This window comes from Arachis duranensis, chromosome 9 (assembly GCF_000817695.3).
Source record: "Arachis duranensis cultivar V14167 chromosome 9, aradu.V14167.gnm2.J7QH, whole genome shotgun sequence".
In the NCBI taxonomy this organism is placed as follows: domain Eukaryota; kingdom Viridiplantae; phylum Streptophyta; class Magnoliopsida; order Fabales; family Fabaceae; genus Arachis; species Arachis duranensis.
Genome location: NC_029780.3, coordinates 13846335 through 13859837, shown reverse-complemented (window position 1 = coordinate 13859837; position 13503 = coordinate 13846335). Strand labels below are relative to the sequence as shown.

General features: G+C 33.7%; 1 protein-coding gene across 1 annotated transcript; it reads right to left on the bottom strand.

Annotated features, from left to right (window-relative positions):
- Positions 1-9693: 9693 nt before the first annotated feature.
- On the bottom strand, positions 9694-10524 carry LOC107464814 (uncharacterized). Its single transcript, XM_016083780.1, has one exon. The coding sequence runs from the start codon at positions 10522-10524 to the stop codon at positions 9694-9696; it is 831 nt and encodes a 276-aa protein (XP_015939266.1).
- Positions 10525-13503: the final 2979 nt, after the last annotated feature.

The following is a 13503-nucleotide window of genomic DNA, read 5'->3' as shown; positions in this document are numbered from 1 at the left end:
TGTACACTTCTGAAAGAAATCCTGTGAATAATGGGATGACTCAGAAGAAATGAGTTCTTGAAATTGATACTCTAAATGCCATATTGGCTCAGAACAAGATATTGACTCAGCAAGTCAATATGATTTCTCAGAATCTGACTGGATTGCAAGCTGCATTCGACAGTACTAAAGAAGCCTCCTCTGAAGGAGAAGCTTATGACCCTGATAATCCTGCAATCGAAGATGCAAATTACATAGGAGAACCCTACAGAAACACCTATATTCCTTCATGGAGGAATCATCCATATTTCTCATGGAATGATCAACAGAAGCCTCAACAAGGCTTCAATAACAATAATAGTGGGAGAAATAGGTTTGGCAATAGCAAGCTTTTTCTATCATCTTCTCAGCAACAGATAGAGAATTCTGAGCAGAGCCCCTCTGGCTTAGCAAACATAGTCTCTGCTCTATCTAAGGTCACTCTCAGTTTTATGACTGAAATAAGGTCCTCCATCAAAAATTTGGAGGCACAAGTGGGTCAGCTGAGTAAAAGAGTTACTGAAACTCCTCCTAGTACTCTCCCAAGCAATACAGAAGAGAATCCAAAGAGAGAGTGCAAGGCCATCAATATAACCAAAATGGCCGAACCTACAGAGGAGGAAGAGGCAGTGATCTCCAGTGAGGAAGACCTCATTGGACGTCCACTGACCACTAAGAAGTTCCCTAATGGGAACCAAAGGAATCTGAGGCTCATACCAAGACCATAGAGATTCCACTGAACTTACTATTGCCATTCATGAGCTTTGATGAGTATTCTTCCTGTGAAGAAGATGAAGATATTGTTGAAGAGCAAGTTGCTTGGTATCTAGGAGCATTCATGAAGGTGAATGCCAAGTTATTTGGTAATGAGACTTGAGAGGATGAACCTCCATTGCTCATCAATGAACTAAATGCCTTGGTTCAGCTGAAAATATCTCAGAAGAAACCAGATCCTGGAAGGTTCTTAATACATTGTACTATAGGCACCATGACCTTTGAGAAGGCTCTGTGTGACCTGAGGTCAGGTATAAACCTCATGCCACTCTCTGTAATGGAGAAACTAGGAATCTTTGAGGTACAAGCTGCAAGAATCTCACTAGAGATGGCAGACAAATCAATGAAACAGGCTTATGGACTTGTAGAGGATGTCTTAGTGAAGGTTGAAGACCTCTACATCCCTGCTGACTTTATAATCCTAGACACCAGGAAGGATGAGAATGAATCCATCATCCTTGGAAGACCCTTCTTAGCCACAACAAGAGCTGTGATTGATGTGGACAGAAGAGAGTTAGTCCTGCAATTGAATGAGGACTACCTTGTGTTTAAGGCTCAAAGATCTTCCTCTGTAACCATGGAGAGGAAGCATGAAAAGCTTCTCTCAATACAGAGTCAAGCAGATCCCCCACACTCAAACTCTAAGTTTGGTGTTGGGAGGCCACAATCATGCTTTGAGCATCTATGAAGCTCTGTAAGAGCTTCCTGTCAAGCTATTGATATTAAAGAAGTGCTTATTGGGAGGCAACCCAATCTTATTTATCTATGTTAATTACTTTTTCATTTTATTTTCCAGTGTTAGTCTATGTTTTCTTTAGGTTGATGATCATGTAGAGTTACAAAAACAGCTGCAGAATTAAAGCAAAATCAAAAATAGCATAAAAAATAGCACACCTTAGAGGACAGGCTTACTCGCGTTTAAACTCCAGTAAGGATAGTAAAATGGGCGTTTAACGCCCAGTCTGGCAGCATTTTGGGCGTTAAACGCCAGAAATGGCACACAGACTGGCGTTTAATGCCAGAAAAGGGTGTCTGGTGTCTGGCTGGCGTTAAACGCCAAAAGGGACATCAGGCTGGCGTTTAACGCCAGGAAAGGCAGCAGAGCTCGCGTTAAATGCTAGAAAAGGCACACAGAGGGCGTTTAAAAGCCAGAAAGGTACAGGGATGTGAAATCTTTGACACCTCAGGATCTGTGGACCCCACAGGATCCCTACCTACTCTAACTCACTCTCTCTCCTCTTTACACCTTTTCATAACACTCTTCCCCAAACATCATTCACCTATCAAATCATACCCTCTTCCCCATAATCTCTCCATCACTCACATCCATCCACTATTTTCCAAAAACCCATCATAAAACCTTACCTACCTCACCATTCAAATTCAAAACACTTCCCTCCCAAACCCACCCATTCTCACACGGATCCCCTCTCTCTCTCTCTTACCCTATAAATACCCCTCCCCCTTCCTTCATTTTTACACATCATAACCACCTAAAATCCCCCTTGGCCGAACCACTCACCCTCTTCTATCTCCTTCATTTCTTCTTCTCCTCCTCCTTTCTTTCTTCTTTTGCTTGAGGACGAGCAAATTTTTTAAGTTTGATGTGAAAAAAGCTCTGCTTTTTGTTTTGCCATAACCATTAAGGACACCTAAGGCCGGAGAAACCTCTAGGAAGAGAAAAGGGAAGGCAGTTGCTTCCAACTTTGAGTCATGGAAGATAGAGAGATTCATCTCAAAAAGCCCATCACTAGAAAGAGGATGGAGCAACCAAGAGAGCCCACTCATGGACCTCAGCAAGAGTATCAGGAAGTCCCTCATCAAGAAATTCCTGAGATGCCTCAAGGGATGCATTTCCCTCCACACAACTATTGGGAGCAACTCAACACCTCTTTAGGAGAATTGAGTTCCAACATGGAGCAACTAAAAGTGGAGCACTAAGAGCACTCCATCACCCTCCATGAAATTAGAGAGGACCAAAAGGCCATGAGAGAGGAGCAACAAAGGTAAGGAAGAGATATAGAGGAGCTCAAGAACTCCATTGGTTCTTCAAGAGGAAGAAGAAGACACCATCACTAAGGAGGACCCGTTCTTTAATCTCCATGTTTATTTTCTCTTCTGCTTTCGATTTTTATGCTTTATGTTTTGACTATGTTTGTGTCTTTATTACATAATCATTAGTGTTTAGTGTCTATGTTTTAAAGCTATGAATGTTCATGAATCTTTCACCTTTCTTAAATAAAAAATGTTTCTATTTGCAAAAGAACAAGACGTACATGAATTTTGAAATTTATCTTGAAAATAGTTTAATTATTTTGATGTTGTGGCAATACTTTTTGTTTTCTGAATGAATGCTTGAACAATGCATATTTTTTGATAGTGAAGTTTATAAATGTTAAAATTGTTGGCTCTTGAAAGAATAATGAAAAAAGAGAAATGTTATTGATAATCTGAAAAATCATAAAATTGATTCTTGAAGCAAGAAAAAGCAGTGAAAAACACAAAGCTTGCGAAAAAAATGGCAAAAAATAAAGAAAAATAAAGAAAAATAAAAAGCAAGCAGAAAAAGCCAATAGCCCTTTAAACCAAAAGGAAAGGGTAAAAAGGATCCAAGGCTTTGAGCATTAATGGATAGGAGGGCCCAAAGGAATAAAATCCTGGCCTAAGCGGCTAATTCAAGCTGTCCCTAACCATGTGCTTGTGTCATGAAGGTCCAAGTGAAAAGCTTGAGACTAAGTGGTTAAAGTCGTGATCCAAAGCAAAAAGAGTATGCTTAAGAACTCTGGACACCTCTAACTGGGGACTCTAGCAAAGCTGAGTCACAATCTGAAAAGGTTCACCCAATTTTGTGTCTGTGGCATTTATGTATCCGGTGGTAATACTGGAAAATAAGATGCTTAGGGTCACGGCCAAGACTCATAAGTAGCTGTGTTCAAAAATCAACAAACTAAACTAGGAGAGTCAATAACACTATCTGAATTCTGAGTTCCTATGGATGCCAATCATTCTGAACTTCAAAGGATAAAGTGAGATGCCAAAACTGTTCAGAAGCAAAAAGTTACTAGTCCCGCTCATCTAATTAGAGCTAAGCTTCATTGATATTTTGAAATTTATTGTATATTCCCTTCTGTTTATCCTATTTTTTTTTGGTTGCTTGGGGACAAGCAACAATTTAAGTTTGGTGTTGTGATGAGCGGATAATTTATACGCTTTTTGGCATTGTTTTTACATAGTTTTTAGTATGTTTTAGTTACTTTTTATTACATTTTTATTAGTTTTATGCAAAATTCACATTTCTTGACTTTACTATGAGTTTGTGTGTTTTTCTGTAATTTCAGGTATTTTCTGGCTGAAATTGAGGGACCTGAGCAAAAGTCTTATTCAAAGGCTGAGAAAGGACTGCAGATGCTGTTGGATTCTAACCCTTCTGCACTCGAAGTGGATTTTATGGATCTACAGAAGCCCAATTGCTGCGCTCCCAATTGCGTTGGAAATTAGACATCTTGGGCTTTCCAGTAATGTATAATAGTCCATACTTTGCCCAAGATTTGATGGCCCAAACTGACGTTCAAATGCCCACCAGAGACCCTTTTCTGGCGTAAAACGCTGAAACTGGCACCAGAGTTGGAGTTAAACGTCCAAACTGGCATCCAAGCTGGCGTTTAACTCCAGAAAAGGCCTATGCACGTGAAAGCTTCAAAGCTCAGTCCAAACACACACCAAGTGGGCCCCGAAAGTGGATTTCTGCACTATCTGCACTTAGTCACTTATTTTCTGTAAACCCTAGTAACTAGTTTAGTATAAATAGCACTTTTTACTATTGTATTAGGGGGCTTATGCCATTTTTCACATTTGGGGAGGCTGGCCATTCGGCCATACCTAGACCTTTTTCTCTTATGTATTTTCTAACGGTGGAGTTTCAACACCTCATAGATTAAGGTGCGGAGCTATGCTATTCTTCATGAATTAATGCAAGTACTATTGTTTTTCTGTCAATTCACGCTTAATTCTTCTCCAAGATATACTCTCGTACTTAATTCAGTTAAGTCAGAATGAAGGGGTGACCCGTGACAATCACCCACTATCTTCATTACTCGCTTAGCCAAGATCCGCGTGTCTGACAACCACAAACGGTCTACATGATGTTCAACGTAGTCATTGGACGACAGCCGGAGTATAGTCTCTTGGGTCTCTGATCCACAGACCGAGTCCGCGAGGTTAGAACCTTCGTGGTATAGGCTAGAATCAATTGGCAGCATTCCTGATATCCAGAAAGTCTAAACCTTGTCTGTGGTATTTCGAATAGGATCTGGGAAGGGATGACTGTGACGAGTTTCAAACTCGCGAATGTTGGGCGCAGTGACAGTGTGTAAAAGGATAGAGAGATCCTATTCTGACACAAGTGAGAACCGACAGATAATTAGCCGTGCGGTAGCTGTGCCTGGTATTTTTCATCCAAGACGAGAAATTCGACAATTGATTAGCCGTACAGAAACCATACTTGGACCATTTTCACTGAAAGGATGGATGGTAGCCATTGACAACGGTGATCCACCAACATACAGCTTGCCATGGAAGGGAGCATGCATGATTGGATGAAGACAATAGTTAAGCAGAGGTTCAGAAGCAACAAAGCATCTCCAAACGCTTATCTGAAATTCCCACCAATGAATTACATAAGTACCGTTATTTTAATTTACATCTTATTTATCTTTCAATTATCAAAACTCATAACCAATTGAATCTGCCTGACTAAGATTTACAGGATGACCATAGCTTGCTCAAGCCGACAATCTCTGTGGATCGACCCTTACTCGCGTAAAGTTTTATTACTTGGACGACCCAGTGCACTTGCTGATTAGTTGTACCAGAGTTGTGAAAAGTGTGATCACAATTCCGTGCACCATAAACCATTTACTAAAATACCATAATCATAATAGTAAACAGGTTTATACAATGAAAAAACACCATGTTCAATTTTAAAGTTAAAATTTATATTGTCCTAATTCGAAATATAACCTAAATTCCTAACACATTCAGACACATAAAGACACTTTTCTAGATGTAAATAGAAATTACTGTCCAGAATCAATCTATACGTCCCAATTTCTTCAATTCATGTCTTCATTCTATTCCCCGTATATAAGAGTTTTTCAATTTCTCTTATGAATTAGATCGAAAGGATTCCCTGCATAATATGTGACACATGAGTAGTTGCATCAGATTCTAACCGCCAGGTATTATTAAGCAGTTCAACAAGATTTGATTCGAAACTTGTTGAAACATAATAAATACTTTTTTTCAAACTATTTCTTTCTTTTTGGATAATTTTTTTTATATGTCTAGTCTTGTTATAGAAAAAAATATTTCAGTACCTTTTTCTTTTGGACATTACCGTCATGAACCTTTAGTGAAGATGGTCCTTTTTATTCTTTTTACTCGACCTATCTTTATTGCTACTAGATCCAATTTAAAATGTGAGATAGAGAGAGTGATCTTTTATTTTCTTTAATCTCTCTTCTTTTTGAATCAATATGGCCTTAATCTCTTGAAAATTTTATTTTTCTTTAAAAGTGTTATAATTTACTAGAAATTGAATAAAATAAGGAGGAAGTGAGTTCATGATAAACTAAATTAAAAAATACTCACTCACATTTTTATCTATTGATTTTAATTTTGTTGTTAGATTAGAAATTTCAGTCACATATCATGAATGAATTGTGACCTTCAAATTTTTTAGTTGTCAGTTTTATCATAAGGTTGTTCACAATGAACTTGTCAATTATGTTTAATTGAGAATCTTTCTTAACTTTTAGCCATGAAATTCTTAATATTGTCTGTCTTAGGCATGATCAATAAGCATAGTTAAGTCTATTAAACTTGACAATTCCATTATATGAACCAAACAAATTCATGAAATTGCAAATATAATACAAACTCGCACATTAACATTTTGAATAATCAAATAATATATTATTTAGATTCAGATAAAATATTTAAAATACATCAATGTTCTAAACATACAATAATACAATAATAGTAATTAATTTAATTAACTTAATTTAATTTACTTATTAGATATATATTAATTAAAAGGTAAATGCTACCCAACCCCCTCTAAAATAACATGTAAGTTACCCTTCATTATGTGTCACATTGTAATTGGTTCTTATCTTAACCATATTTGGGTTATTTTATAATTTATTATTCTTAAAATATTAAAGCTCCACTCCCGTTAATTGAAGCACATTCCACTCCTCCATTCTTTGTTTATCACTTTATCACCTAGATTTGGTCCTTCCAAGCCGTCGCGTTCGTAAGAAGAAGCGCTAACGTCATCGCCATGCCCTCCCACACAACCTCTCTTCTCAGTATAGTATAGCCAGTGTCTTTTTTTGGCGTGAATCACTGCTTACCCACATAATTAATGGTTAATTTGGTTATTAAATCTTTTTATTAAAAAAACATATCTTTATTTAATTACGTAATGGAACATATATTTATATGTAAAATATAATATAATAAAATAAATCTATTCAAAGTATTTAAAAGTATAATTAAAATCATGAACATACAAATATAATAATAAAATTTGTACTAAAAAAATAAACATATTTTTTTATCATACATATATTATTTAAAAATAAATATATTATTAAAATTAATAACAGAAATTTAAAATGATAAAATTCAACTTTTTTACCGTATTTTTTATAGTATTTGTATTTTTTTAATTTTTAATTTATTAGTACTTTATTATTTAATTAATAATTAAACAAATTATTTTTATGAAAAATTATTTTTTATATTATATTAGAGAAGAGACCAATATAACAGTTTAAAAAATAAATTGTATAAATATTTAAGAGATAAATATGAAATACATACCTAAGTAATGTTTAGTTTGGTTATTAAATTTTTTTATTAAAATAAATCTTTATTTAATTACACGATAGAACATATATTTATATGTAAAATATAATATAATAACTCTATTTAGAGTACTTAAAAGTATAATTAAAATCAGAAAAAATATATTTTTTATTGTACATAAATTATTTTAAAAAATAATAAATTGTTAAAATTAATAACACAAGTTTAAAATGATAAAATCTAACTTTCTTACGAGTATTTTTTATAGTATTTTTATTCTTTTAATTTTTAATTTATTCGTACTTTATTATTTAATTAATGATTAAATAAATTATCTTCATGATAAATTATTTTTTGTATTATCTTAAAGAAGAGACCAATATAACAGTCTAAAAAATAATGTAAAAATTAATAAAGTACTAATAAATTAAAAATTAAAAAAAATAAAAATACTATAAAAAATGCGGTAAGAAAGTTAAATTTTATTATTTTAAATTTCTGTTATTAATTTTAATAATATATTTATTTTTTAAATAATATATGTATGATAAAAAATATGTTTATTTGTTTGGAGTACAAATTTTATTATTATATTTGTATGTTCATAATTTAAATTATACTTTTAAATACTTTGAATATATTTATTTTATTATATTATATTTTACATATAAATATATATTCCATCACGTAACTAAATAAAGATATGTTTTTTTAATAAAAAATTTAATAACCAAATTAACAATTAATTATGTGGGTAAGCAGTGATTCACGCCAAAAAGAGACACTGGCTATACTATACTGGGAAGAGAGGTTGTGTGGGAGGGCGATGACATTAGCACTTCTTGTCACGAACGCGACGGCGCTTGGAAGGACCAAATCTAGGTGATGAAGTGATAAACAAAGAATGGAGGAGTGGAATGTGCTTCAATTAACGGGAGTGGAACTTTGATATTTTAAGAATAATAAATTATAAAATAACCCAACTATGGTTAAGATAAGGACCAATTACAATGTGACACATAATGAAGGGTAACTTACATGTTATTTTAAAGGGGGTTGGATAGCATTCACCTAATTAAAAATATTTAATATTTTTGGATATTTAAATATTTTTAATACTATACATATATATACACCAAAAATCTTGTCAATTTAATATAAGAACAATTAATCTATCTTTGAGTGTGATCTTTAAATGTCTTATAGCAATAAGCACAATATATTTTTACATTATCAAATATGACCACTTGAATGGTTAACAAATCTATTCTAAATTCACGAAAAGAATTGCACTGTTAGAACATTTTTGGTTCTACTTCAGAAATTAGTAGGTTATGAATGCACCACGCTTCCATTGCTTTTAATGATTTTTGTGTTATGGACAATTAGACATATAATACTCTAATCAACTGAGCTATTAGACAATTTTTTAATATTTTTATATATTTTTCTCTCTCTTCTTTCTTTTCTTTTACATTTTTGGTATAGAAAAAAAAATCAAAAACTGTTATTTTTGTTAGAGATTTTTTTGTCGCGTATCTTTTTTAAAAATTATAATTTTTATATTTTTGTTCTGAAGAGAAAGGGGAAATATCTTTTATTTTTATTATTTAAATTTTTTTATCATATTTAATTTACTATAATTTAAATTAGTTTTATTAATTATATAAACTATATTATTATTTTAATAAAATAATTTAGAGATTATGATTTTAAAAATAGAAAGTAAATATTTCCTGTTATTTCATAAAAAAATAGAAGTTATTAACAATGGATACTATCATTGCTAGAAATGTGTAGAAATATTTTTTAAAATACATTAAAAATTGTAAATATTTAGTAAATGTAAGCATACTTTCAAGGAACCTTTTTTGAGAGTACAAGTTAAAGTAGTTTTTTTTTTGAATGAGATAGCTCAACACAACAAGTGGAGCATATAGAACAACAAAATTAAAAACAGAAGAAAAAACCACGTAGAAGCCATACAACACAACTATATGATACCCACTGCCATCTTCGGCATTGCCATCAACAACAGAAGGGATCCATATCTAACCACTCCTTAACGTTCTTGAAGACCAGGTAAATTATTTCATCAACCCCTTTCCCATCATTCTGAAAGATCCTCCTATTTCTTTCAAGCCAGATATTCCAGATAATAGCACAGAAGGATACCATCCACTTTTTGCGCTCCTGCTTTCTAGTTGGTAGCTCAGTCCAACTCTGATAGTGTTCCTTCATTGACCCTGGGCATGACCATTGCCTTCCAACAAAGGATAGCCATGCACACCAAAGCTGCCAAGAAAATTCACAAGCAAGAAACAAGTGGTGGCTAAACTCAACACCTTTATTACACAACACACAGGTCACATCCTCTTGGTTAACTACTCCCAATCGACTCAGCCTTTCCTTTGTATTCACCCTTCCAGTCAAGACAAACCAGATAAAGAGTTCAACTCTTGGTGGCACAAGACCTTTCCAAATTGTGCTAGTAAAGTTGAAACTCGCCATATCCTCCGGTAGCAATTCCACCTGCAATTCCTGCACAAAGGAGTTAGTAGAAAATACACCATGTTTATCAAACTTCCATACCACTCTATCCTCTCTGTCACACACAAGGTTAACCAGCCTTAGTGTTTCATGCAGTTGCTGCACTAGGTCCAACTCCCATTGGAATAGCTCTCGCCTCCATTGGAAGTTCCACCTCCACTCTAACCCGTCCCAGAACCCACAATCCCCTATGACGGATCCTGTTTGGTTTGAAACTGAGAAGAGTCTCGGGAAAGTATCTTTCAAGGGCCCACCATTCAGCCAGACATCCTCCCAGAACCGAGTACCTCTCCCATCACCAATCTCCATGGATAGGCCATTAATCATCTTCTGTCTTACTCGTTGGTCCTTGAACTGTATTTGGCAAATGTCCTTCCAAGGCCCCCCGAGTGGGTAATACTTGGGCAGACAGCATCACACTGGGATTCAGATTATTGCATGAGCACACCACCTTCTTCCATAAGGGACAGTCCTCCTTTGAGAAACGCCACCACCACTTGAATAGGAGGGCTGCGTTACGCACCATGGCATCCCCAACACCTAGTCCTCCTAGCTTCTTAGGAGCCTGTACCACCTCCCACCTGATCATGGCCATACCAAACCTACCATCCTCTTTACTCCATAGAAACCTTCTCTGTAGGAAAATCAGTTTCTCTGCAACAGCCTTTGACATTTTATACAAACTCAAATAATAGACAGGCAATAAATAAAAAATAATAGAGTATATTTGTGATCAACAAATTATTACTAACATAAATATATAGATAACTGTATTTATAAATATAAAGATAATATATTTAATAAATAATAATACTTAATATTTTGCTATTTTATTATTAGTGACTTATTTTCACATGTAAGTTATCTTTTACTCTATCAATATAATGAAAATAAGGAAATAAAAATTAATATTTGCAATTTATATTCTATAATAAATTGACATAAATTATTATTATTATGAATTTTGATATATTAAAATAAAAATGGATATTAAATTACAAAATTTGCATTTACTTTTTTCCCTGGCCATTACACTTGTACACCTGTAAAAGAGAGAAAAACAAATGAGACACTAACATAATGAAAACGTGAGTAGATAGCATAGAACAGTTATAGAACATTTATTATTTATGTGCGGGAAAAAAGAGGCGTGATGTGGGCCACGCACAGACGCTCGATGGAAACAGAAGGGAAAGGGGGACACCATGAAACTACTAGGCAGAAAAAACGTGGAAGAAACAATGATTTTTATATTAATTTTATTTTGGATATTTGGGTTGATTGAGTTATCCACTCCTTCAATTTGAGATTTTAATTTGGTTTGTGAATTAGTAAATTACACAGTTAATCTTTATATTTTTACTGAAATTATAAATTAATCTCTATATTTTAAAAATTTGTAATTAAATCATTATACAAAATATAATTTTGTAATTAGATCCCTAATGACATTTACCGTAAAAAAATGCACATTTATCATAATATTCCCTTCTTCTATTATTCCTTCTCTTTTCCTTTTTTTTCTTCCTTCTTTCACTTTCTCTACAAATTAACATAAAAATAGTAGTTTAATTTACCACAATTATATAAAAACAGCAACAAATTAACATATTATAATCCAATAACCGAATAGTTAAAAAAATAAAAACAATTCTGATAATATAAAAGCAGAACCAGGAGGAGGAGAGAGACTCATAAGCATAGATGCGGTGGATCCGGTATGGCAACGATGAGCCGAGGTGAAAGACAAAGAACGCTGGGGTTGGTACTGTTTTGAAAAGTGAATCAGACCAACACACTCAAACAAAAACCCGACCCAGACAAGACCCATCCCCAACACAACCATCACAACCCAGTTCATCGTCTTCGTCGCGCCTCTTCTACTGTGTGCCATGGTTGCCGCTTGTGAGGCGCCGTATTCTTTAAGTTGCAAAGCGATTTGTTGGTGGTTTCTTAGTTAGATTAAATCCCTTAGCTTGGAGAATTTGACGAGCAAGAGGATGAAGATAGAGAAGGATAATGGATGTTCTCTCAGAAAACAAAAGAAGGTTTCTATGGCCAAGAACATCGTTAACCGTTACAAAAACGATGCAATTTTTCAGCCTCTCCACGGTAGCATCTCTGGTCGTGTCTCTTTGTCTCCCGTTGTCACTAATTTCTATTTCTGACCAAACACAAAAATCACTAATATCATGTGTTTTTTAGAAGAGTTTTTGTTCCATGGCGAGGTCTACGAAGCCATAAATATCTTTCGACAAAGCCATCTACAGTTGTTCGAGCTCCGAGGAGGAGGAGCAGGTCAACCAGCAGCTCAATGAAGAGGAGGAGGAGGAGGAACTTGAGGTGGTGGCGGGTGGACGGTGGAGGGTGGACAGTGGAGGGATGGAGGGTTAGGTTTGGTGATAATGTAATGGCAAAACGCAGGACAGTGGACGGTGGAGTGGGGTGAAAGGTGAGGTGTTATTTTAGAAAGTGAAAAAGTGAGAGTGAGAGAGTTAGGGAGGGGTGGGATGGATTTAGATAGCTTAAGGAGTTTTCAGTTATTTTCAAATGGTTAAATTATACAGTTGGTTCTTATACTTTTACTAATAAAATTGCAAATTAGTCCCTACTGTCAAATACGTGCAACTCACATGTTTAAAATAACAAATATGCTAACGAATATTCTGTTAAATCAAACATTGTTTGAACGGTGGGAACTAAATTACAAAATTTAATTTTTTTTAGGGACCTAATTATAAACTTTTAAAATGTAGAGACCAATTTGCAATTTTAGTAAAAATATAGAGATCAATTGTATAATTTAACTTTGCATTTTTTTCGTCGTTTTTTGTAACATGAAAAATAAGTTATCTTTTTTATTAAATTATTTATTTCTTATCTAAATGCAATGTTAAATATGTGTTTATTTAGGTGATTACTTCTACAAAAACATCTTTATATGAAGAAGATATTGTAATTTGTTAAATAATTTAATATATTTTATTAAATATATTTAATTAAATTATATAACAATTTGCAATATTATTTTTATATAAAAATATTTTTATGAATGTAACCACTATTTGTTTATACGGAAAAAAAAATTCTTCTACCAATATAGTTGCTATAAGAAAGAACAAAGATATTTCCTGAAAAAAAAAAGACTACTATTCAATTTAATATTTTAAGAATTAATCATCAAAATAACATGTAGTAAAAATTCTCTAATTTATTATTTAATGTGCCAAAAATAGAGTAAAAAATAAAAGCTCAAAAACATATAAAATTAGGGTTAGTGAATTGACT